General features: G+C 33.1%; 2 protein-coding genes across 3 annotated transcripts; both read right to left on the bottom strand.

Annotated features, from left to right (window-relative positions):
- Window positions 1-609: 609 nt before the first annotated feature.
- LOC112775435 (serine/threonine-protein kinase MHK) lies at window positions 610-9,883 on the bottom strand. Its single transcript, XM_025819042.3, has 18 exons — window positions 9,438-9,883; window positions 8,349-8,645; window positions 8,151-8,229; window positions 6,968-7,036; window positions 6,753-6,842; window positions 6,127-6,265; window positions 5,916-6,018; window positions 5,687-5,739; window positions 4,818-4,884; window positions 4,285-4,396; window positions 4,108-4,173; window positions 3,931-3,999; window positions 3,774-3,840; window positions 3,548-3,652; window positions 2,520-2,554; window positions 2,351-2,396; window positions 1,590-1,671; window positions 610-1,030 (listed from the first exon to the last, which is right to left on the bottom strand). Exons 2-18 carry the CDS (start codon window positions 8,354-8,356, stop codon window positions 901-903), a joined length of 1,320 nt encoding a protein of 439 aa, XP_025674827.1. The 5' UTR covers window positions 8,357-8,645; window positions 9,438-9,883; the 3' UTR covers window positions 610-900.
- A 7,239-nt stretch (window positions 9,884-17,122) lies between these two features.
- Window positions 17,123-22,071, bottom strand: LOC112776013 (cyclin-L1-1). Of its 2 annotated transcripts, XM_025819963.3 has the most exons (10): window positions 21,635-22,061; window positions 20,678-20,747; window positions 20,160-20,333; window positions 19,934-20,015; window positions 19,686-19,826; window positions 19,406-19,575; window positions 18,420-18,693; window positions 17,755-18,220; window positions 17,631-17,666; window positions 17,123-17,486 (listed from the first exon to the last, which is right to left on the bottom strand). In XM_025819963.3, the coding sequence occupies exons 3-10, from the start codon at window positions 20,309-20,311 to the stop codon at window positions 17,425-17,427; spliced, it is 1,383 nt and encodes a 460-aa protein (XP_025675748.1). In that variant the 5' UTR covers window positions 20,312-20,333; window positions 20,678-20,747; window positions 21,635-22,061; the 3' UTR covers window positions 17,123-17,424. The 2 variants fall into 2 exon arrangements, with proteins under 2 accessions (XP_025675748.1, XP_025675747.1); XM_025819962.3 differs by lacking the exon at window positions 20,678-20,747 and having other exon boundaries at window positions 21,635-22,071.
- Between the last annotated feature and the right edge of the window lie 771 nt (window positions 22,072-22,842).

The following is a 22,842-nucleotide window of genomic DNA, read 5'->3' as shown; positions in this document are numbered from 1 at the left end:
TTAACAATAGAAAAAAACATCAGTTAAACAAATTGACGCCTTACCAATTTTAGTTGGTCTAGTGGATAGCTGACTAGTCCGCTAAGCAAATTCGGACTGTTAGGAGTTGGACAGATTAGTCATAAATCTGTCAAATATGTTTGGAAATAATGCTTCACCCATTCATGAAGGCAATACTAATACCAAGTCATCATATTTTACATCATTTTACAACTCATCAAAACTGGATCTAGACCGACTGATTCACATCTAAATCGGGTTGTACTAAGCATCAAACAAAAAAAATGGTCTTCTTAGTTAACCATGAGAACCAGTGGTCGTAGTTATCGGAATCAGATTAGACCAAATCAATCAACAGCAGTCAAATCTATTAAAACCAGAATTAGGTCAGACTGAACCAATCAACATAGTCAAACCCATTAAAAACCAGTTGATTTGACGCAAACCGCTTCCATTGACCTCCACAGATGCACCAACTGCCAACTGGTCCGATTGAAAATGGGGTAAATAAGTTTTTTCACCAAGTAAAATTAGTGGCACCCGGTAAAATTTTTCTTCTGATTCTAATGCAAACACTTTCAGATGTAAATATTTGTCATGAACACAATGTTTCAAAAAAAAAATGACAGAAGGAGGAAAGAAGTTATGCTTCATGTCCTCCTCATATTCTCTATTTCAAGTTCTATAACATCAAGTTCGAATTTCAGTATTACAATTAAGGAATGGAGTCAGATATCTTTGTAGAATATAGTTCAGTACTTACACTCAATTTCATGACAAGGGTAAACTATCTTTAGTTCTACACAGAGCTGTACAATATATTAGCTAAACGAAAACCAATATGTGCAATATCAGGATTCAAGAAGATGAAACGGCGACGATCAAAGTTCAATCAATCATTCAAAGGCAGTGCCCACGCTGGAATGGGGAAGACAAAGCCAAAAATGGTGTGGTTAAGATGTTAGGCTGCATAGGCTGGAAGGAAAATCCTGTTGATTGTGGAACTCCAATTGGCGAATGCTGCACGGAGCTGTCGCCGGAAAAGACAACAGACAAAATTACAGATCATTAATCTATACCAAGTTTATATGAGCGGGTTTTTTTTTTTCAAAATAACAACAAAGCCTTATCCTACTAGGTAGAATCACCTACATGAATCAAACAATCATTGTACCCTATTATGTATCATGTCTACAGTGAGATTGTTTACACATAGAAAGAATTTCCTTAATGTATCGAGGGTGGAGCAATACAAAGGGGTAGAGGAAAAGAGTTCCTCTAAACCAAAAAAACCCATATGCTTTACACCATATAGATGGAAAATGCCTAATTCTATCCCAAACAACAGCTTTTCCAGGTCTATCATTAAAAGTTCATAGATTGCTTTCTAGCCATAGTGGAATATATAGCACATTGCCACAAAATGTAGCCTCTTTCTTTCTACCGAAACCTGTAAAACCTCATCAAAGGAAACTGATCTAGTTGGCACACCTAGGATTTTCCAAACATGACGAATGAAGAACTCCACAAAGAATCAATATTACTGCCTATGACCGACGAGGAAAGAGAATGAATATAAAAGAACTTACCTGTATGACAATGATAATGACAATGATGTCTCTGCTGAATTCTGAACTCCATTTTGATCAGGAGATAACAATGTCCAAAATACTACATCACACAATAACCATAACTCGTTATTAACAAGAGAAGAGTTGGTAAATGTTTCTTTTTTATATTTAAAAAAAAAATCGAGATTAAAGTAGAAATTTCATGTCTCATCCATCGGCATCTAATACTTCAATTAGTAACATCTAATTACTACTTACTGGTACTAAGTAGAGCCGTTTAATCTTTCAATTGTGTGGCCTATTTCCAACAACCAAACCTAGGTTTGGCATGTTTAGTTCACGGGAAACCTAAGATGGTATATACAGAAACTAAGCAATTATTTGCTGTATATGATTGTCTTGGGTATCATTATGAGTTTATGAGCAACTACTTTAGTTTCCCTCAGTTTGGCCACCATTATTAATAAGGTTAAGGGGTTCAATTGTTTTCTTTTTCTATTTTCTGATTATAACAGGATTCACTTGTTTTCAGAGAAGAAATTTTGTCCATGCTGGTACTTTCTAGTTTCTACTTTGTCTTTATCAAGAGAATTAAAAAAAAAATACACCCTTTAAAAATACAGTTATGGGGGTTCAATTACTAGGAAACTAACAGAACCAACTAAGCTTTCCAAAAAATTGAAATAAGCAAATCTAGCTTTTCAAATGTTAAAACTGGTATCTTCTCTATAAAAAGATGAAATTATGAGTTTTAATATAGGTCAGAAACTAAGAATTACCTGACTGGTCTGAGTGATCTTTAAAATCCGAGCAAAAGAGCATATTCTGCATTTTGTTATATCACATAAAAGTCAAAATATAGATAATTATCTCAGGTATTAGGATCATAACTTATAACATAAAACTAGAATATGCAATGCTCCTGAATTTACAGCATTGTGCACCAACCTCTCCCATGCCCTCAGAAACATTGTGAACCAAGTCTGCAAGAAGTGGCAATATTAATGGTTTGGCATGTCTACTATTGATAAAATGAAGGAGAGGATGAAGAAAATTGAGAGGGCAATAAGGACCAAAAGTTCAAATCAAAGGAAGAGGTCATGATATAGAAAACAACATAGATTCAATATTGTAAACTGAATAATTATCAGGAGAGTAAGTAAACATAGAAACTTATAATATTTTCTCACGATAGAATACAGAAACTTGAGCAATCAAAACAAAACAAAAAACAGCAATCTCATTGGTTAATATTTATCATGAGTAGATAAAAGTGACAATCAGTAATTAGATTGCTAAGTATATCACCTTTAACTGGCATTCATTTAGATAAATGCACATACAACAAAAAGGCATCCCTTTAGTCTTTACTTGATATACTCTCACAGTCTTATTCAATCACTCATCTAAGAAAATGTAAAATTTCATTTAGAATGCTCAAAGAAAGGCAATGCAATCACTTGTCTAAAGTAATAGACTCCAAGTCCAGGTAACCACATTGGAAACCATGAGGGACTCAAGTTCCATATGCTATAGGATCTTAACATTCCATGATAACTGCAGAATCAGGAACTGCATAATGTTCACGAATCCATCAACAGCTTTCAGGCATACACCAACGGAACTCTAATTTACAACCAAGGGTAGAAGGCTTTGGTAACAATTGATACAAACTTCGGAAGAACAACACAAAAACTAAGGAAGGTCGAGGTTATAAAAATCCATCAGAATTTATGCATGGTTGTTTTCCCTACCAACAAAGCACAACGTAGACCTGAAAGCAAACTTAGCACACTGACCGAAAAAACCAGCAAAAATATTTAGAAACAAGGGATATTTCTGCTGTGCAAACATCTATTAAATAAACGACACCAAACATGCTACTGCTATACCAAAAAATGGGTGACCCAAAAGAAAGACTTAGCCCAACTGATTATATTCAATGTTGTTATATGAATTATTAGAATAGTATTTACCCAAGTTTGGAACACTAGGCTTTACTGCTAATGTCAGGCCAAGAAAACAATCATCGGGATCAGGGCCAAAATCCTGCAGTTTCAGCTCAAGATTTGGCTTTGCCCCTGTAAATTGAGCAGAAGGAGAACAATAAACAATATGTTCAAATATACATGGCATCTATCTAACAAACAAAAATGGTTCAAAGGAAGGATTTAAGACAGAAAGAGAACAGGAGTGCCTCACTCTTGCTACTCAGCTTCAGCTCAAGTGGATCGCGGGCATGAAGTGAAGAAGGAACCCATGTATCAACCTGTGCAGTAAATATTAGCAAAATGAATCACAAAGTAAAAAAACAATAGACTTCCAAAAGGAGGAAGAAGAGAAGGGGGGGGGGGGTTACATGGAAAAAAGGATGTTGCAATGACTGATTTGCATCTGGTCTTCTTGATGGGTCCCATGATAAGAGTTGCTACAGAATTTGCAATGCAGCAAATATTAACAGATAGCACTATTAACAGTGTCAACAGTAAGTCATAAACTTCAGTATTGTAAAGTTCACAAAGTGACAAGAAATTACTGAGATAAAATCTATAGCTTCCAAGCTAGCATTTGGAATGATATCAGAAAGCTTCATAGGTGGAACCTGCCCAAACCATTAGGGAAATTAAGAAATCATGAAATAGTGATGAAATAAAAAAATATGACAAACTTGAGTAATATTACACAACCAGATTCATTTTACATGAATACTTACAAATTCATGACCTACAAGTTCCAACAGCAGAGAATTGTTTGTGCCCATGGGGAAAGCAGCTAAATCTGGGGTACCAAGAACATGGTATATTTTGTACATTTGATCTATCTCACTATCAATGACGTAAAAAGAGCTCTGTAAGAACCAATAGAAGCCTAACAGATTGTTTATAGAAATGCACAACATGACAAAACAAAACAATTCATTCTTTTGAAAAAGATTTTAGTTACCATATCAACTATAACTTACAATGGAAGAAAGTTTCACATATATGCCAAGATACGACTTTATAAAGAGAGAAATACATACACACCAAAGAACATTTGATATAAAAAAATGCATCTAAAAACACCTTAACTATAAAAATCATTGCCATAAATAAATAGCTATCACAATCAGGAATATTGAATATTTCATTATTATGCTCCACAGCGACAACCAAATATTTCAAATTATTGAAAGTGAAACCGAGGCAGAAATAAAAGCACGACAAACATAGTGAAACAGCATGGGTCCAAGGTAAAATAATATACCTTTCACCCGGAAATATGGGGGTCAAAGTGAAAAGCTCAGCTAATATTGCACCAACTGCCCACATGTCTGCAAAATGATTTCTATTCATTAGTCACTACCTCAAGAAGAAAAACAACAATAATATCATCTATGGTTTGATAGCATAAATGCCAAATAAGTTTAACTATGCAAATTATGAACATCAATGTAATATGTCCATTTGAATACACAGAAGTCAATTCGTAGATACAGGGGTATGTGTAATTTCAAAGGTGAAAGTGAAGGTCTGAATATGCATTTGTGAAAACAAAAGCTTTGACTTCAGAGGAAGATTTGAATTTCCAAATATGTATTTTCAAAGTTATAGAGATTGATTTCCAAGAATCTTAATAATTATAATGTTGTCCAGCAATGAATGGATATCGAGCAACAATAATTCGCAAAAATTAATTGTGATAACTTCCTCTCAAATATGGGAATGTAAGAACCATCTGTGTTGTTCATAAATATAAAAATACCACCTTAATTGCAGGAGACAAAAACTGAGGTGGATATCACATAAAACCTTAGCTGGATAAACAGCAAATACAATTGACAGGGAATCTACAAATAAGTCATCCTTAACAATTTAGCCATAAGTAATGGGCTCAACAAATTGTGCCCAGAAAATGGAGTGTTTGTGTTAGTTTTTTGGGAGACCCCAAGAGTAGTTCTTCCTGCCAAAACCATTTTGAGTCACTATTGATGGCTCCCAAAATCTAACCCCAAGACACTCTGAAACCTTCCACATACAAAATGAAAATATAAAATAAAATAAAAAATCTATCTATGGATTGCAACAAACGTAAAATGGATTAAATCCTAAATTCAAAAGCAGACAAATGCCTACCAACAGCAGGAGTATAACATGGGGATTGTAACAAAACTTCAGGAGCTCGGTACCTGAAATCCCAAGAAAATGATCTTAATAAAAAAGTAAATAAAAAATATCTTCTAAAAAGTTAGGTACTTCAGCCAGACCCAAAATTATTGATGTTAATCCCAAATCCCAATATGTGCATAGATAATTTGATTTACAGAAAAAAGGCAGAAAAAATGATGAAACAAAAGAGACTCACCACCGGGTAGAAACATATTGAGTGTAAGGAGGCATCGACGATACTTCTCTAGCCAAGCCAAAATCAGCAATTTTAATAACATCATTTGTCACGAGCAAATTCTCTGTTTAGAAGAAAACATCAATACTAAATCAAAACCCTTATTATTTTTTAAACTCAAGTGCTCAACAGTATACCACAAGATTTACAAAAATGGAATTACATGATTTACCAGGTTTTAAATCCCGATGAAAGAATCCTCTCTTGTGCATGTGGCTAAGTCCTTGTAGCACTTGCTTCATGAAGCGCCTTATCCCTTCCTCTGAAAAGGGCTTTTCTCTGTCTTTTATTAATTGATAAAGATTACAGTCCTGAAAAGATGAAATCTAATGTCAAGAACTAGCTGGTAAAGAAAAATGGTAATACAGTCCTCCATCTAACCTTCATTAAATAATATAGGGTCAATTTTCCAGAAAATATTTTTCTTGCAAAAGGAGCCCATTAACACACTAACACTATTGCATCTTACAAGCAAAGTGTATCATTATTGATTTTAGGTAATTCATTCATTCACTAATTTGACGTCCTCAATTCATGGGCAACAATCTTTTATAGAAGAATATTTCTCAGACAATACCATTTCCTTCAATTTGTAATCCTCCCATTCTCTCCTCCATCAATTTTTATCCTTTTAACTTTTTCATAATAAAAATATATCCGTTTTGCATATCATCTTCTGGTCTTACATAATAAGTAATAAATAATTCAAAATTAAAAGAATATAATATGGCAAATAGATCATATATATACACATACACACACACACACACAATGAAGAATAACTATTTATTTACTTACCATGTAGTCAAAAATGAAAAACAATTCATTATTCTCGCTTATAACCTCTCTCAATTTTATGATATTTGGGTGATTCATCTTACGGAGGGCCTGCAAAAGGAATGCAATGTGCTTCAGTGGAGAAATGTTAACATTTAAATGCAAAATTGTTATTACAGTTTTAAAAACGAATTAAAGCCACCTTTATAACAAAAAAAGTTTAATGTTGCACATACCTTAACTTCTCTTACATTTGTGTATTCTTCCCAGAAACAAAACTTTCTTTTCAACCTTTTGACAGCAACCTAATAGACAAAACCAAAAGCATAGAATCAAAAGTTATTCAAAAATAACAAATGTAATCTATTGCCATTTACACAAGGACAATGAAAAAAGCCACTTCTTCACTTTTAATACCTACCCACCGGGATCTCTGCCAAAGCTTTCTTTCTATTGGCTTTTAGACATTTTATACACATTTGTTTAGTAATTATTCATGCTAAGCAACTTTTTGAAACTTATGATTAAAACCATGTTAGTTCAGAATAATCATTATTCTACTTAATCAGCCCAAAGTATCAAATATAAATAATATGATAAGCAATCATTTTAAATATTTTTTAGCAATTTTACCATATAAAACCAGCTTTTTACATACAATACAATAAAAACTGATTTTCTTAAAACTATTTTTGATTTGCACTATCCAAATGTAACTTAATTCTCATGAAATCGGGTACTAAAAAATTCTTTAAAAAGAAAGTGTACAAATAAGTGATTATTAAAATAAGTTTAACATGTCAGCTTTCCCAAACACACCTAATGCATATGTGTGTGAATGTATGCAATCATGCATGTTCAGTGTATGGATATGAACTATTCAATTCAAAAAAAAGTCAAACTTGCCAGCACAAATTTACAGTTTCAAAGAGTCTACTCCAATTTTTTCTGGGCATGTTCACAGATATGTCAGCACAAAAATTATCTTCCAAAGTGGTTCAGTTGCTAATACTAATAGTGCGTACAAACGGGAAAAGCAGAGAAAAGAAATGAACACAGTATTTAACATGGTTCAACCTACAAAAATAAGAGAACTATAGAAAGAAAATTCATTATGATCAATAGGAATTACTTAGAGTGCTCACTAAAGACTCAAATCCTCACTCCAGTGTAAAATTAGTAGTTAGAGGAAGGACTTGTGTGTGTCTTTGTGCCAAAAACAACTCTCCTAAAAGCTTAAGCTATTCAATGGAAGAAGTTGAATAGTCAAGCATCATCATCTTATAAAGTAGACACACTGAAATAAGAGAAACATTTTTTCTCGACATATGAAACTTTGCAAATTAAATGCAATCATTGAAGGATATTTACATGAACATACTAAAGTTGAAAGAACTATGTGTAGATCGAGATGCTTACAATCTCATTAGTTCTGGTATCATGGGCTTTATATACATGACCGCAAGAACCATCTCCAAGCTCTTTCAAAATTTTGTATCTACAAAGAAAAAGACAGAAAAAAATTTAATGTGCCGAACTGCAAATAGAATTGAGACTCCAGCTACAGTACGTAAGCCAGAAAATAAAAGGGGAAAAAAATATTTGAAGAAAACCAACCTTTCCATTATTAGAATTACAACACTATAACCAATAACACTTCAAAGAGATAGGAAAAGACTCCATGAAGAGATGTTTAACTGTCAACACAGTGTTGGCACTTGATTTGTAGACAATAAAGCATCTAATATCATCAACAATCCATTCTTCGTCGAATAATTCATTCACAAACAGCAAGCAGTCTATCAACATGTTGCGAACCTCAGAACCCCAGTTGACTGTGACATATCATAGGCAAATCCATTGTGATCATGTTGACTTCAAATCGAGCCCGTGTTATCGGAAGCGGGCAATAAGCTGCAGTCAAGAGGGAAAAAAGGTTAGTTCTTCTCTGAAACTCCAGAAATTAGCTCCCTTGAACGTCAAGGAAACAATATATTGACAGGAAAATACAGTATCACCATATAATATAGTATCATGTTATGTCACTTTACAAAATCTCAATAATAAATATATCACCTCATAGTCAACTATTGCTCATAGAATCAATCAACCCACAATAATAAAAAGAGAACCTTCATCAGGAAAAAATGCAGATCTTCCCTTGAAGACACTGATCTTAACAATATCTACATACACTTTGCTATTCTATTATGCAATTTATTCAATTCAAACCAACAAAATCAAAATTCATTGGCCAACTTATCATGTGATCCCAAAAAATAAATAAATTAATAAATTAAAATATTTTAATTATTTAATAAATAAAAATATTAAGCGAATGAAACCAAAGAATTGATTCCAAAGAATACTGAAACTTTTTAAGAAAAAATTACAAGGTTGAAAGCAAAAGTAAATATAAGAAAGAAAAAATTTACCTTGATAATAATCTATCCATAAAAAATATATCCTTTCAAAAACCGAAGAATTAAAATCATGTATGAAAAAAAATTAAGAGAATCTCATTCTCTCAGAAAACAAACCGATTAACAAAGAAGCGGGGGGGACAAAAAAACAAAAACAAAAACAAAAAGCTTAATTCAAGCTGCATTCCAATTTGATTACCAGCCAAGAACAAAAGCAAAAGAGAGCAACACAACAAATTGGAAATTGAAAAAAATAATGAGAGACACTGAAAAATTAACTCACCGCGTAGAATAATTGGATAGAATAACGAAGCGAATCAACGGAGACACAATTACAAATCAGCAATGCGAGGGAACCTTAACGGAAAAGAAAACGAGAAAACGGATTTCTAGAGAGAGAGAAGGGTGAAGAGAGAGGAAATTTGGATTAGCGAAGAAGCCATGAGATAAAGAGACGGAGGTGAATTCCATAGAAGAAGAAAAAAAGAAAGAAAACAAAGGAAGAAGAAACCAAAGAGATGTATTAAATTAAATTTTTCTTATATTAAAATATTTAAAGAAATAGAGGTAGATATTCATAGGGGTAATTAAAATATTAAAGAGGATTAAATATTGTAAGTTTCTTTATTTAATTATTTTATTATTTTATTCTTTTTCTCCAATTGAAAATGTGGCTGTGGGTGGGGTGGGGACGGACGGTGGTCCCCACTTTGGATATAAAAGTGTTTTTGTTGAATTACCTTTTTGCCATCTAAGTTTTTCTGTATTAACAGAATTGTGTAGCGAGTTGACGATTTTATCCGAACATCAACAACTAAAAGACAATTTCACCCCCACTGGCGTACGCAGAGACCATTTTACCCTTAAGCGCGTCAAGTGGGTGTTGGTGTCTGGTGGGTTTTAAATTTAAATCCGGTTGGGAGCTAATGGGTATAATGTGTATAATGGACTATTTATTTTATTAAATATAAGTTAAAAAATAAACATCTAAAATAAAATACTATTAATTTTTTAAATACAATACATCTATACTATCTAAAATAACTATCCGAATATTAGAAATAATAAACATCTGATATCCTACTAAATCAAACATTCCTAATCTCATTATACAATACTCCATTAACTCTCTATACTTCCTCTTTAAACCTTTAATGAAATCGATTTTGGAATCAAATCGATTTGATTTAAAATATAAGTAAGTTTTTTTTTGGTGACTAAATATAAGTAAGTTGTTTTAATTTGAATCGATTTGATTTTATTTTAAATTCAATCCAAAATTTATAATTTAAACTTAATTGATTCGCTTAATTTTGACAAAATAAAATCAGTTTTAAATATCAAAAGAAATAAAACTAAAATCAAGGAATAACAGACTTCATCATATTTATGAAATGTCATTGAGTTAAGAAACGAATGAAACAAATTAGGTAATTATTTCAGTTAATGATTCTCTAGATAAATGAGAAAACAAATCAAGGAAAAAAATTTTACGCATTTCATGTATGAAAAAGGGCCTAGTGAAAGGCCCTTTCTATTTTACGCATTTCATGGCCAATAGAGAGAGAGAGAGAGAGCCCAATTCGAGTGGTAAAAAGAAAAGTTTAATTAAAAAAGGGCCTAGTGAAAGGCCCAATTTGGCCTAAAAGTGAAAAGAAGAAGAATGTGCGTATAACTCAACTAGGCCAGTTTCCTTGGACGAATGGCAGAATTACCTGCCCCATTGAGAGGCGGGTTTGAGTCTTGATTAAAGTAGAACTAGAGATAGTGTATGACTCTATGTGAGTGAGTACGTGTGTGTTGTGTAAGACCCAAAAAAAAGGCCAGTTTCACAAAACATAAAATAGAATAATAGTAACAAATAGAAAAATAAAAAGAGAATAAAAAAACCTTTTAAAGTCCAAATCGCAATGCAAAAATCTCACTTAAAACATAAGTATCAGAAAATCCGGATGCTCAAGCTTGTGAGTTGTGACTTACGAGCTCCAAGTTGGGAGCTTGCACTGTGAAAACTGTACTAGAAGTCTCTAGTATGGATTGTGAGATGGATCAGGAATTTATGAATCGAGACGGTCGTCGAATTATCTGGCTGGAGCAATGGAGAGTTGAGTAACTGAGGGGGCCTCTGGCTCCCTTTATATAGTCGGTGGTAATTATCTTATCTTATCTTATCGAGCTAAGGTTGGGTCAGGATATTGAAAGTTATTAATCCGTCATTGGACCGTGAGGATGGCCCAATCTTAAAATTGTCTGATTTGGTGACCGTTCTGATGAAAGACCCAAATCCAAAACAAAAACCCAACTTCCACCTCAAAAATATGGCTTCCTACACACAAAAAACTAGCTTTCAACACATAAAAAATTGGCTTCAAACACATACAAAGCCAACTTCCACCGTAGAAAATCAGTGCCCAACATTCTGAAAACTAACTTCAAATACCTGACTCTACCTCAGAAAGACAGAAACTAATATTGACACAGTTCTACCTTAAAGAACCAATATTTATAATATACGGCTCTATGGAGTTAGCATTTACAAATTACAATATACCACTCTACTTTGGAGAGCCAGCATTTATATTATACACCTCTACCATGGAGAGCCAACAATAATACACCGTTCTATTTCGGAGAGCTAGATTTACAACATATAGCTCTATCTTGGAGTGCCAAAATATATAATATACATCTTTATTGCATAAAGCCAAAATCATCAAACAATGTAACCCCAGAAAAATAGTTTAAAAGAAAAAGTCAGAATTTAGGAAACATAGGAACTTGGCATCCGACCTCCGGTCTTTGAGGACTTTGTTCCAAATTTTTTCTTTGAACTCAATAAAGCCACTTAACTCACGGCTCAAACTAAACAGGGTTTTGGGAATCTTGAATAACAAGCACAAATTACTTTTTATAAACCAAATCATATGAAATTATATCTTCATACTCAAATCACATATTCATATTTGAAAATATATTTTATCTAAACCTTTTTAATAATTTAAAAACGATTAATTAAATTTGTCGCCTTCTCTAAGAGACAAACAATATAAATAAAAAAGTCATGACTTGCCGTTGTTAGATATGATTTTATCAGGGAGAGTTAGGTGAAATATTAAAGAAGAGTCAAAATTTAATTTTATCATAAAATAAGATTAAAATAAAAATTTTAAAAAGAATTAAATTAAAATTTATATATAAAAATTATGCCCCCTTCTTTACTATGAGGCTCCGCATCTGGATTTTACTCTCTTACACATTTATATTATCTTATTTTTACTTCAAAGACTCTTTTGATTTGAATGCAAGGATTTTTTTACATGTACCACCTCATTCGACTTTTAGAACGACGAGTCTAGAGTAAAAAGATCAGTAACATCTTTGTATTTTCTATCCATTTTTTTACAATCTTATTCAAGTAAATCTAAATTCCAACATTTTATTTATTCTTTTCTAGCTAGAAGCCATATTCAAACTCAGATGTGACTATTTAGGAGGTTCATGATATTTCACTTGAACAAAGTCACTTACCTTTCGTAAGTATTTTATTAACAACACACATCGCAGATAACTATGTTAACTGGGTTAGTGAGAAGAAGATCGGAAGACAAACTTTAGTAGAGAACTCATTCAAATTTTTATTTATGACACATTTATTATAAAAATTAACTCCATGTTATTTTTTGTGTCATAAATAAAAAATAGAAATAACCAACTTGGGTTGGTCGAGTGGTCAGCTCACTCGTCTGTTTAAGCAAGTGTCGGAGGTTCAAATCCCGTCTTGTGCATGCAGTAACCCATTGGCCAGCGACAGATCCGTGACGGATTAGTCTTTGACCTGTCGGGTTGGGAGATACCATAGGAAACAAAAAAAAAATATAAAATATCTCTTTTTTTATTAAGAGAAACTAATTTTAATTTTTATTGTGATTCTACTTAATTAATTAATTAATTAAAATAAATAAAATTAATGTAAAATAATAAAATATTAATTTATTAATAATAGCGATAATATATTTATATTAATATATATGTTATATATAATATAAATAAATATACGACGGTCATATAATGTGCAACAGTTAAAATAGACAACTTAAATCATCTATACATGTAATATATAATATGCAATCGTCAAAATAGATAATTTAAATTTGGTTAACATTTTAAATTTTATAAATAAAAGTAAACAATTCAACCAAAAATTATTTTATAACGTGTAAAAATTAAATTTGTTTGTTTATATAAATAAATTTAATTAATTATAATTTAATATAATAATATAAATAATATTTAATATCATTTTAATATAATTATTTATATTAATTATGATTTAAATAATTAATATAAATTATTAATTAAATAGAGACATAATTATTTAATAAAAATCTCTGTTCAAAAGCATTCTCTCTTCCAAAAGTATATATAAAATAATCAAATTAGAGGCCCACTACTAATCCATATAATTATGTAATTAAGTTGGCCTAAATCCAAATAGAGTCTGTGCATTAATGACGAGTGAAAATACGCGCTTTATCTTCTTCTTTCAAATATATGCATACATCATATTCTTCTTCTTCTTTCAAATTCACGTATACCTCCTCCTCCTTCTTCTTCTTTGCGCACACAAATTCTTCTTCTGCTTCTCCTCATCCTCCTTCTCTTCTTCTTCTTCTTCTCCTCTTTCGTTATCGTCATCACCAACAACTCCAACATTATGCTAATGGATTATTTTTCAATCGAATTGAATGGAATACAATTGTTAAATTAAATTGAATTGAATGGACGCAGGTGTTCTGAATCTGAATTGAATTGATAATATCTAAATTGTAGACAGAGGTGTTCGAATTTCATTTCATATAATGGATTATGTTTCGTTCACTAAGTACAATCAGGTAAACTGAAATGGTCAACACCACTTAACCGAACACCAATCATGTGCTGAATAAACGTGATAAGCATTCAATCAGTAAGAAAAATATTTCTGCATGCACAAGAACTCAACTGAACACATTAACAATCAAGTGAATTAAAATGAGTAACTCCACTTAACCGAGCAAAATGTTGGTGTTGTTGGTGATGATTATAACGAAAGAAGAAGAAGGAGAAGAAGAAAAATATGCGTGCGCGAAGAAAAAGAAGCAGAAGAAGAACCTACGTGCGCGAATTTGAAAGAAGAAGGAGGAAGAGGAAGAGGAGGAGAAATACTATCCTTGTTGATTGAAAGTTGATCACCATTTATTCACCACATGAACATTGTTCGGTTCGGTGGCCTTTGTAATTTTGATTCACCAGATGAATGTTGTTCGGTTCGGTGGCCTCTTTTTACTTTGTTCAGTGTTTAAGATTATTGTGATAGCATGCAGCAATCATTTCCTAGCCGTCTCAACGTAATAACCTCATTCAACTGATTTGAAGTTGATTCATTCATTGTTTCAATTCAGAAGTCCAGATCGAAGAAGAAAACAAAGAATAAGAAGAACGACGAAGCTAATTAGGTTGAAGTCAATCCAGATCCATAACCGAAGAACGCGAGTAGAGAAGAAGAAGAAAAACAACAACAAGAAAGAAAACGCGAGCAGAGGAGAACAGCGAAGCCTATAACACAAGAAGAAGAAGAAGATAGGTTGCAGCAAAGGTCATAGAAAGTTTACGTTATATGTAACGCAGCGTGAATCGCAAACGATTTGGAGATTGGAGGAGGCGCGTATAACCAAAAAGACTTGGATAACATCCATGTATTTTTTACATGGATGTAGAGCTTTTCTCATCAAATTATGATTAATCGGTTAAAAAATTATAACCACATTTTAGTTAACCAATTTAATGAAATAATTTTAAAAACCAGTTTTAATCGGTTAATTAAAACTAAAACTAAATTTTATCATTTTATGCAACTTTTGTGTTTAAATTGGTTATTCAATTTTTTTGTACAAACCAGTTTTTTTTTTTTTTGAAAAATCTAATTTTTCTATGTAAAAACCGATTTTTTAAAAAATCGATTATTTTTTAAAAGTGATTTTTATTTTTATAACCAGTTAAAAACTAATTTTTAAATTTTCGAATCGGTTAATAACTAATTTTATTATATAAAATCAATTTGATTGATTAACCAAATTATATTTTTGACTAACCCAAAAACAAATTTAATTTTTGAATTAATCAAACTATGTACCGTCCTACTCTCCTCTTAAAAAGCACCAAGAGACTCTTTTCTCCTTCTCCCATGATTGGTCCTGCTTTTGTAAGAAATAAGGCCTCAATTTTTGGTCGTTGGAGTTGCTCTGATACTCAACTCCAACCTATTTCAGTTACTTTTTCCGCTTTAAAAAAGATCTGTCATTACCATTCTAAGAACAACGCACGTCACTATTAGCATTTTGTTAATGACGTCAATTTGATTTAGTATTTGAAACATGAAAAATACGTTTCTTGACTGTTTTAATTTTTTGTTTAATTATTTTTTTCTTGTAAATGTAAATGTGATTATGTATTCTAACTCACATTCATATGAAGCAAAAAGTTTAAGACTGACGTGATTCAAAGTTATAAAATTCGATAGTCTAATTGACAATTTTCATCCAATTTTAATTAATTTTTTATGATTTTTTTTAAGAATTGGATATCAACAAATAAGATAATAGACAACTGATTCAAAATTTTATTTTCAATGCTGAATGAAAGATCAATCATCAATATTTAATTAACAAAGAATAAGCTCCTTTGATATTCTTTTCTGTATTTATTATATAAAAAGAAAATTGCTATTAAAATGGCTACACTATTTGAAGGGGAAAAAAATATCTAGTCCTAGTCACAACTCAACTTGCATTGGTTGTTTAAAAAATTTTGGTGAAAACAAAATATCTTAAGAATATTCTTTCGGTAAGCCTGGGAATATTATTATATTACCATATTATTTGTGAAAAATACAGTATCACAATCCTGCATCAACAGAGATATTTAATCCGTTAAAAAAATACTGATTGAAATCTTCAATTGTTTACCATTATTTATTAGAATTGCTGAAAAACTCGTAATCATTTAGTTTTTAAACGTTCTACTTTAATGTTATTTACCATTCTTGCAAATTTTGTAAATTACTGTGTGAAATCCAAAAAATTCTTATTTTAGATCGTTGTCTCCATAAAGCAAATTCTTAGTTTCTTTCAATTCGTCTTATTATTCTTTTTTCTTTTAGATTCTTTTTAGTTTTTCGATCATGCACCATTTGGACAAATACCTTCGGTGTATTGGTTCGAAAAATTCTCACCTTTTATTATACTATCCTACTTTTAGACATCTTTATATTTTATATTTTATAATTAATAAAATATGATCTGCTGCTTTTCAAAAAAAAAAATAAAAAATCTATGATACAACTAAAGGATTATACAAATTCGTGTAAATAACTAGTTCTATGTGATAACAACACGAACAAGAGAGATATATATCGAGTTTTTTTTTTTTTTTTGTTTTTGGGGTCGTAGATATGGAGTTTGTTAAGTGGAATACATAATACATATTTATCTAGAAGCAAACCAAACAAAAAAATCACCTTATACATATTTTTATTTTATAAGAAGTAACTCGTTGATAATCATTATCAGACCTCCTCTTAGCATGCCTCTTTGGATATGACATTGGAGCACAAATAGAGGTCATGTTTTTGGCATGACCATTTAGTGTTATCTGAATTCCCTGGCAAATTAGTTAATGATAATGAATACCCTAAGGTTGCTGTATATTGTCACGATGATGCGTGTACCAACAATAATGAAAAGCACTTCATATTGTCTTGCCCTGATGCTATCCATGCTTATAAACCTTCCTACAAGGACTTGGTAGCATGGTAATAGCCTAATAGGTGTCATTTAAGAAAGGAATTATAACTAATCTCAATTTATGAGCCTAAATATCCACTATTTCAAAATCTTACCCAGATATATGGTTAAAAAATCAGACACAATATCATCAATCTTACCCGTATATTAATCACATTTTCGGCAGAACAATTAACCACCATAGTATTAAACAAGTATGTGAGTAATATTATCAAAATTGGAATAACAGCATCCACTCCCTACTTTCTATTTAGTGGTGTGTTTTTTATTTTGAGTATAATTACTAATTAATCAAAGTCAATGAAAATAACAAAATAAGCAGTTTTGGATATTAAAATATGTACTGGTAATAAAATTTGTTACAAGCAAATTAGCAAGGATGGATAGACAACAAAGGCAGGTACATCTTGAAAATTTTTCCAAGTAGTGTCAGTGATGTCTATGACGATCTTTCTCCCTTGAAGAGTAGGAGGAACCATGATAGTCGCGATCTGAAAATAATAATAATAATAATAATAATAATCATAATGATGATGACGACGACGCCACCGCCGCATCAAAGGCGGGATTTATCGCTAAGCCCAAAAAATAAAATAAAAATAAATAAATAAACTCATGCAGATTCATAATCATACCACGTGATGAATGGTGTTTTGACTTCTCTGAATGTCCTGCATTTAATACAAGAAATTATCTATTCTAAGTGCCCAAAATAAAATAAAATAAGATTCAAGACAAAAGTAAAAACTATAAAAATACCCGTTTCCTTTGATCTCTCCCTGGATCGACGACGATCTTTGTGTTTGTCCCTCTCAATCTCCTCTCGTTCGCGTTCTCTGTCAGAATCCCTCCCTCTATCACGATCCCGGGATTTTGTTCTGTCCCTCTCCCTCTCCCTATCTCTTTCCCTGTCCCTGTCCCTGTCTCTGTCCCTATCCCTGTCCCTGTCCCTGTCCCTGTCCCTCTCCCTGTCTCTGTCTCTGTCCCGGCGAATATCCCCACTGGCCTCCATTTTACGGTCAGACTTGGACTTCAGCGTGAGTTCATCTCTTGCTCCTCCATCTGTTGCTGCACTCTTGGATTCATCATCGGATTTCTTGGATTCCCTCGGCTTATCAATTTGCTTAACCAATGCAACTCCAACCGATTCAATATCGGCTTCCCCAGTAGCTCCCTTTGGAACTGCAGTGTCAGCATCACCTAACGGGCTACTTTGCGGAACATCCTGCAAGTTGGCAGTAATTAAAAAAATTGTTGGATCAAAACTTTAGTCGTATTGCAAATGATACTGGCTTTACGAAATCCACACGGCAAATTATCGATCTTATAACTGAGAAGTGAGAACTGAACTGACGCTGATACTGCACTCTACAAAGGCAAATACTAAATGTGGAAAAACCAAAAACCAAAATAGCAGGCATCACCTTAGGGGTTGACTGAGACTTTGATTCTATGGATTTGTTGGAGAATGTAAATGAGTCCCCATCTTTGGAGACTGGTGTGTATTGTGCCTTAGGTAGGCTATAAAGGTGAGCCAGAACCCTGCACACTTCGTCTATCCCAGACTTCTCTGCATCAAATGCTTTCCACCATGGTGGATTCTCCGGAAGGGGTACTTGGAACCTACGAGCAGCAGCATACACAACACCACAAGCGACGACCTCACTCTTAAATCGAACACACAATGTAGTGCGCAAACTGCACAAGAAAACAGAAAGCAATTGAACGCTAAAATTAATTAAAAGAAATAATCACCATATAGTTCTAATAAAAGATGTTTAATACAAACCATAATAGAAGATACTAGCAAAGATAAACAACTGATGAGTGAGCAATACTTCTACTCTAATCCAGATGCTTGAATCAAATGTTTCTAATGTTTATGACACAAAATTTTGCGAGTTCAGAAGCATCATGTTCAACAGGTCTAACGGCAAAATGAAAACCATGAATATCCAGTGACGCTTTCACATGTCTTACAATCATACTTACCCATATCTTCAGCCTAGAAAGTACGGCACTTGCTGAACAGGTTCAACAGCTTAAAAAGAACCTTGGAACTTCATATGCTAAATCCTAATAAAGTTTAGCCAAATCTATTCCCCTGCCTAGACAAAATATTCGTCAAAACATATTTACATTTTCAAAATAACTTGTTTTCACCAAAAACCGTCAAGCAAATCTGTCTAAGATCCATATCTCTATTATAAGTCGTAAAGGGCATACCAGTAGTCCAGTACAATGGTACAAATCATCATAAAAAAATATTTAAAGTGGAGCTATACTAGAACTAGATGCAGACATTTCAAAATTGAAACTCGTGTTACTAAGAAAGCGTGGTTAATAGCATGGAAGTGAGACATACATATGTATGTTCACATAGACAAGTACACAATCAGCAATTATTTACCTATCATTAGCTAGATTCCAAGCTTCTTGCCTCAATTCTGGCGGTGTTTCAAGAGTAGCAAGGTAATTTGATATGAATTTATGAGGATGCTCAACATGACAAATGAACCCCATTTCTTTCAAAATATGTCTCTCCGTTCTACTCAACTCCATCTTTAAATCAACATATTTCTGTTCATAAACATGGAAAACAATGTATTCAAATAACAAGAAATTACTGAGATATTATACACACATCATATGATTGAATCAGTTTACTGGAGGTACAGAAGGCTTCTGACCTTGGAATACAAGTCTAAATGCTCAATTGGCAAGTTCTCCCTCCTGCATTCCATTCTGTGAAAAACTATGATTACTTGTCTTGCTTTTCTAGGGCTTTCCTCCAGTTTTGAAGCAAGCCACACACAGCTTGCAGCCACTTTCTGCAGAAAATAGACATCATTATCATTATCAATTCAAATCAGGAAGCACATAGAGAGAGCAAAAACAGCAGATAACATATACAGTAAGTCAGTAAGAAAATATTGACCTTCACATTGAACCTTGCAAATGACTTCTTGCAATAGAAGCGATGAAACAAAACCTGCCCAGTGGCCATGACTGCTTGTGGTCTACCAAACAATTAAGGGAAAATCCATCCAAATCAAATACATAATTTAAGATTAGGCAGAACACAAGAAATCAATCAATACTAATATGCAGAAAATTAAAATAGTAAATAGGAATATTCATGAGAACAATAACTAAAAGGATACAACCGAAGCAAGATGCCACTTTCTTGAATGAGATCACAGCCATAGATTCTAAGGGTGGTCTCAGTGGCTTCATCTATGCCATCTTTTCTGGATGGTGAATTCTGTAGCTGCTCATCTGTCAGATAGAATGTGTCAATTGCAGTGTAGATCATCCCTTTTTACCCGAACAACTAGCTGCAAGAATGAACAGAAACGAAACTCTAATTGAGAATTGAAGAAAATTTTGTGGATCACGGTGATGCACAGAGGTATTTTATGATAACAAACTATGCATTGCACAGGCACTGATGTGTACACCACAATTTTCCTTAAAAGAAATGAAATTTCAAACGAAGAGAGGAAGCAAAACTTTGCCAACAAAAGTTAATGGTAAGTAAAACTGTAAAAGTGTAAGGTGTTGGATCCTGAATTTGAATCAAGGGATGAACAAAAATAGAAGTTTAGATCACAGAGAACCTAATGGACATAATGATGTAAAAAGATGCTAACAAACATCAATTAAGGATATTTTAGCTTACTAGTAGATGTATTCTTAAACTTCTGCTGATGATATACATGTTGTGGGTTCACCAAGGTGAAATTATCATCCTCATAAAAAAAAATAAAAAAATAAAAAAGATGAGGAAAAACACAAGTAACAAGAAATCCCTAGATTTAATACTCTATACTCATCAACGACAAAGCCCTAAAAATAACCGGAACATAAGGTTGCCAATGACAATAAGAGAGAGTGAGGGAGTGCTGCCAGTTAGAGTAAGAGCCAAAGAGAGCCAAGGCTGCAGGTATCTTGAACTGCCTAACCCGCAGCTTCACCAATGTCTCAAGGCGGGGAGAGATAAAGTCGCATTCAAGGTAGTGAACTCGTAGTTTTTAATAGGGAACGTAAACATTACTCTTCAAATATATATATAAATTTGACAACATGAAATTAATTTCAATTACAATTTACAAGTGTTGATAATAAATTAAAAGATGATGAAAGATGATGATCATTTTCTACTCCTCTAAGACAACAATAGTATAAGTTTCACCGTGATTATTCAAGTATATTCAATAAATATTTTGAGTCTTTGGACCAAAAAATAATAATACGAAGAGAAGAAAAAAATGGAGTCTATATATATTGATTGATTTTTGAAGCAATGCAGCATCAAGAGCTGAATGGAGCTCAACATTATTACAATCTATTAACAATGAACAGACAAATTGGGAAACAAGAAGAAAATGAAAACAAAATTTACAGAAAAATGAAAGATTACTCAAAGACTCTTGTACACGAAATCAGAAAGGGAACAGGCAGAGCAGTGACAAGAAGAATCAGAAAGCACAAACCTAACCTTAAACACCAAATCACTATAAACATCACAAGAAGCAAGAACTGATTGCACTATAACACCATCACTATTGTATCCACCCCAAGAATAACAGAGCAGAATCAGTAGAAATAGGAAGAAGCATAGCAGAAAAAAACCTACCTTAACCGACGTGGCGGAAGCAACAGGGTGGAGAGAGAAGGAGCGAGTCGGCGACGATTTGGAGAGAAAGAGGCACGGTGCCACTGCAGAGCAAAGTACCAGAGGAAGAGGGAGCACCGGCTGCACTGGTGCCTCAGCCAGAGCACCGAAGCGACGATCTCCGGCGACGGCGAAAGGAGAAGAGAGGGTAGAGACCGAGAGAGACGAAAATGGAGCAAGTAACCTAGGGAGGCTAGGGTTAATTCTTCTCCACCGATTGGGTCTGAATTCGGATCGGGTTTGCACTGGTCCACGGTAAACAATCTTTTGAGCAAGCCTTCTTCCGCAGACGTGGCTCGCCGGCAGACTCTCGATTCCGGCGATTCTGTCTACCTTGGTCGCACCACTACACAGGAAAATTTTTGGTCGGGCCTTAGGAGAGAGACTTGAGACTTCCTGGGGTTTCATATATATATATATATAGTTAATATTCAATTTAATTTTTAAAATTTGAAGTGAAACTAAAATCTTAAAATTATAATTGACTTAATTTATATTTCAAAATTTATTATATTAACTAGTGTATGTTTTCATTGTCACGGTAAATTTTAGAAGGTTAAATTTAACTGTGTTTGTATAATTTTTTGGAGTGTTTGAGAATACTCTAGGTGGTTCCGGAACATTTTAGAATGTCCTAGAAGGTCCTAGAATACCCTAGAAGGTTCTAGAAGACTCTGAAAGGTCATAGAGTATTCTAGAAGAGTGTAGATGTATATAGAAGTATAAAGAGTGGTATGGAATAATCTAGAAACATGTAAAGAGTTGTGGTAGGATAGATATTCCTAAATAGAATAAAACCCAAATCAGCCCTGACAATTACCTCGAAAGACAACGAGGCCCCTGACAAAAAAAACCTCAATCCGGCCCCTAACAAAAAAAAAACTCAACCCGGCCCCTGATAATTACTTCGAAAGGACAACGAGGCCCCTGTGCCAAAAAAAAAATTAATGTTATTTTTTTTGGCACAGGGGCTAATCTGTCCCAAAAAAAATTATCAGGGGCCGGATTGGGTGTTTTTTTTTCTTGGGGGCCTCGTTGTCCTTTCGAGATAATTGTCAGGGGCCGGATGGGGTATTCACTCTTGTAAATAAGGTTTTGGATGATTAATCTGGACCGTTGATTAGATTTAATCATAACCATCCATTGAGGAGGTGGATGGCTATAAATAG

Source organism: Arachis hypogaea, chromosome 19 (genome assembly GCF_003086295.3).
Source record: "Arachis hypogaea cultivar Tifrunner chromosome 19, arahy.Tifrunner.gnm2.J5K5, whole genome shotgun sequence".
In the NCBI taxonomy this organism is placed as follows: domain Eukaryota; kingdom Viridiplantae; phylum Streptophyta; class Magnoliopsida; order Fabales; family Fabaceae; genus Arachis; species Arachis hypogaea.
Note: the sequence above shows the minus strand (reverse complement) of the source record. Positions and strands in the feature narration are given on the sequence as shown.

Excerpts from the sequence above, each read along its gene's own strand:
- LOC112776013 (XM_025819962.3), bottom strand. The coding sequence starts at position 20,311 with ATGATCTACACTGCAATTGACACATTCTATCTGACAGATGAGCAGCTA. Across the intron at positions 19,827-19,933 it reads TTGCAAGGTTCAATGTGAAG|AAAGTGGCTGCAAGCTGTGT; the intron begins GTCAATATTTTC and ends TATTTTCTGCAG. Across the intron at positions 17,667-17,754 it reads GGAGAGATCAAAGGAAACGG|GACATTCAGAGAAGTCAAAA; the intron begins GTATTTTTATAG and ends TATTAAATGCAG.
- LOC112775435 (XM_025819042.3), bottom strand. Across the intron at positions 4,397-4,817 it reads CCCATATTTCCGGGTGAAAG|TGAGATAGATCAAATGTACA; the intron begins GTATATTATTTT and ends CGTCATTGATAG. Across the intron at positions 1,031-1,589 it reads TCATTATCATTGTCATACAG|CTCCGTGCAGCATTCGCCAA; the intron begins GTAAGTTCTTTT and ends TTCCGGCGACAG.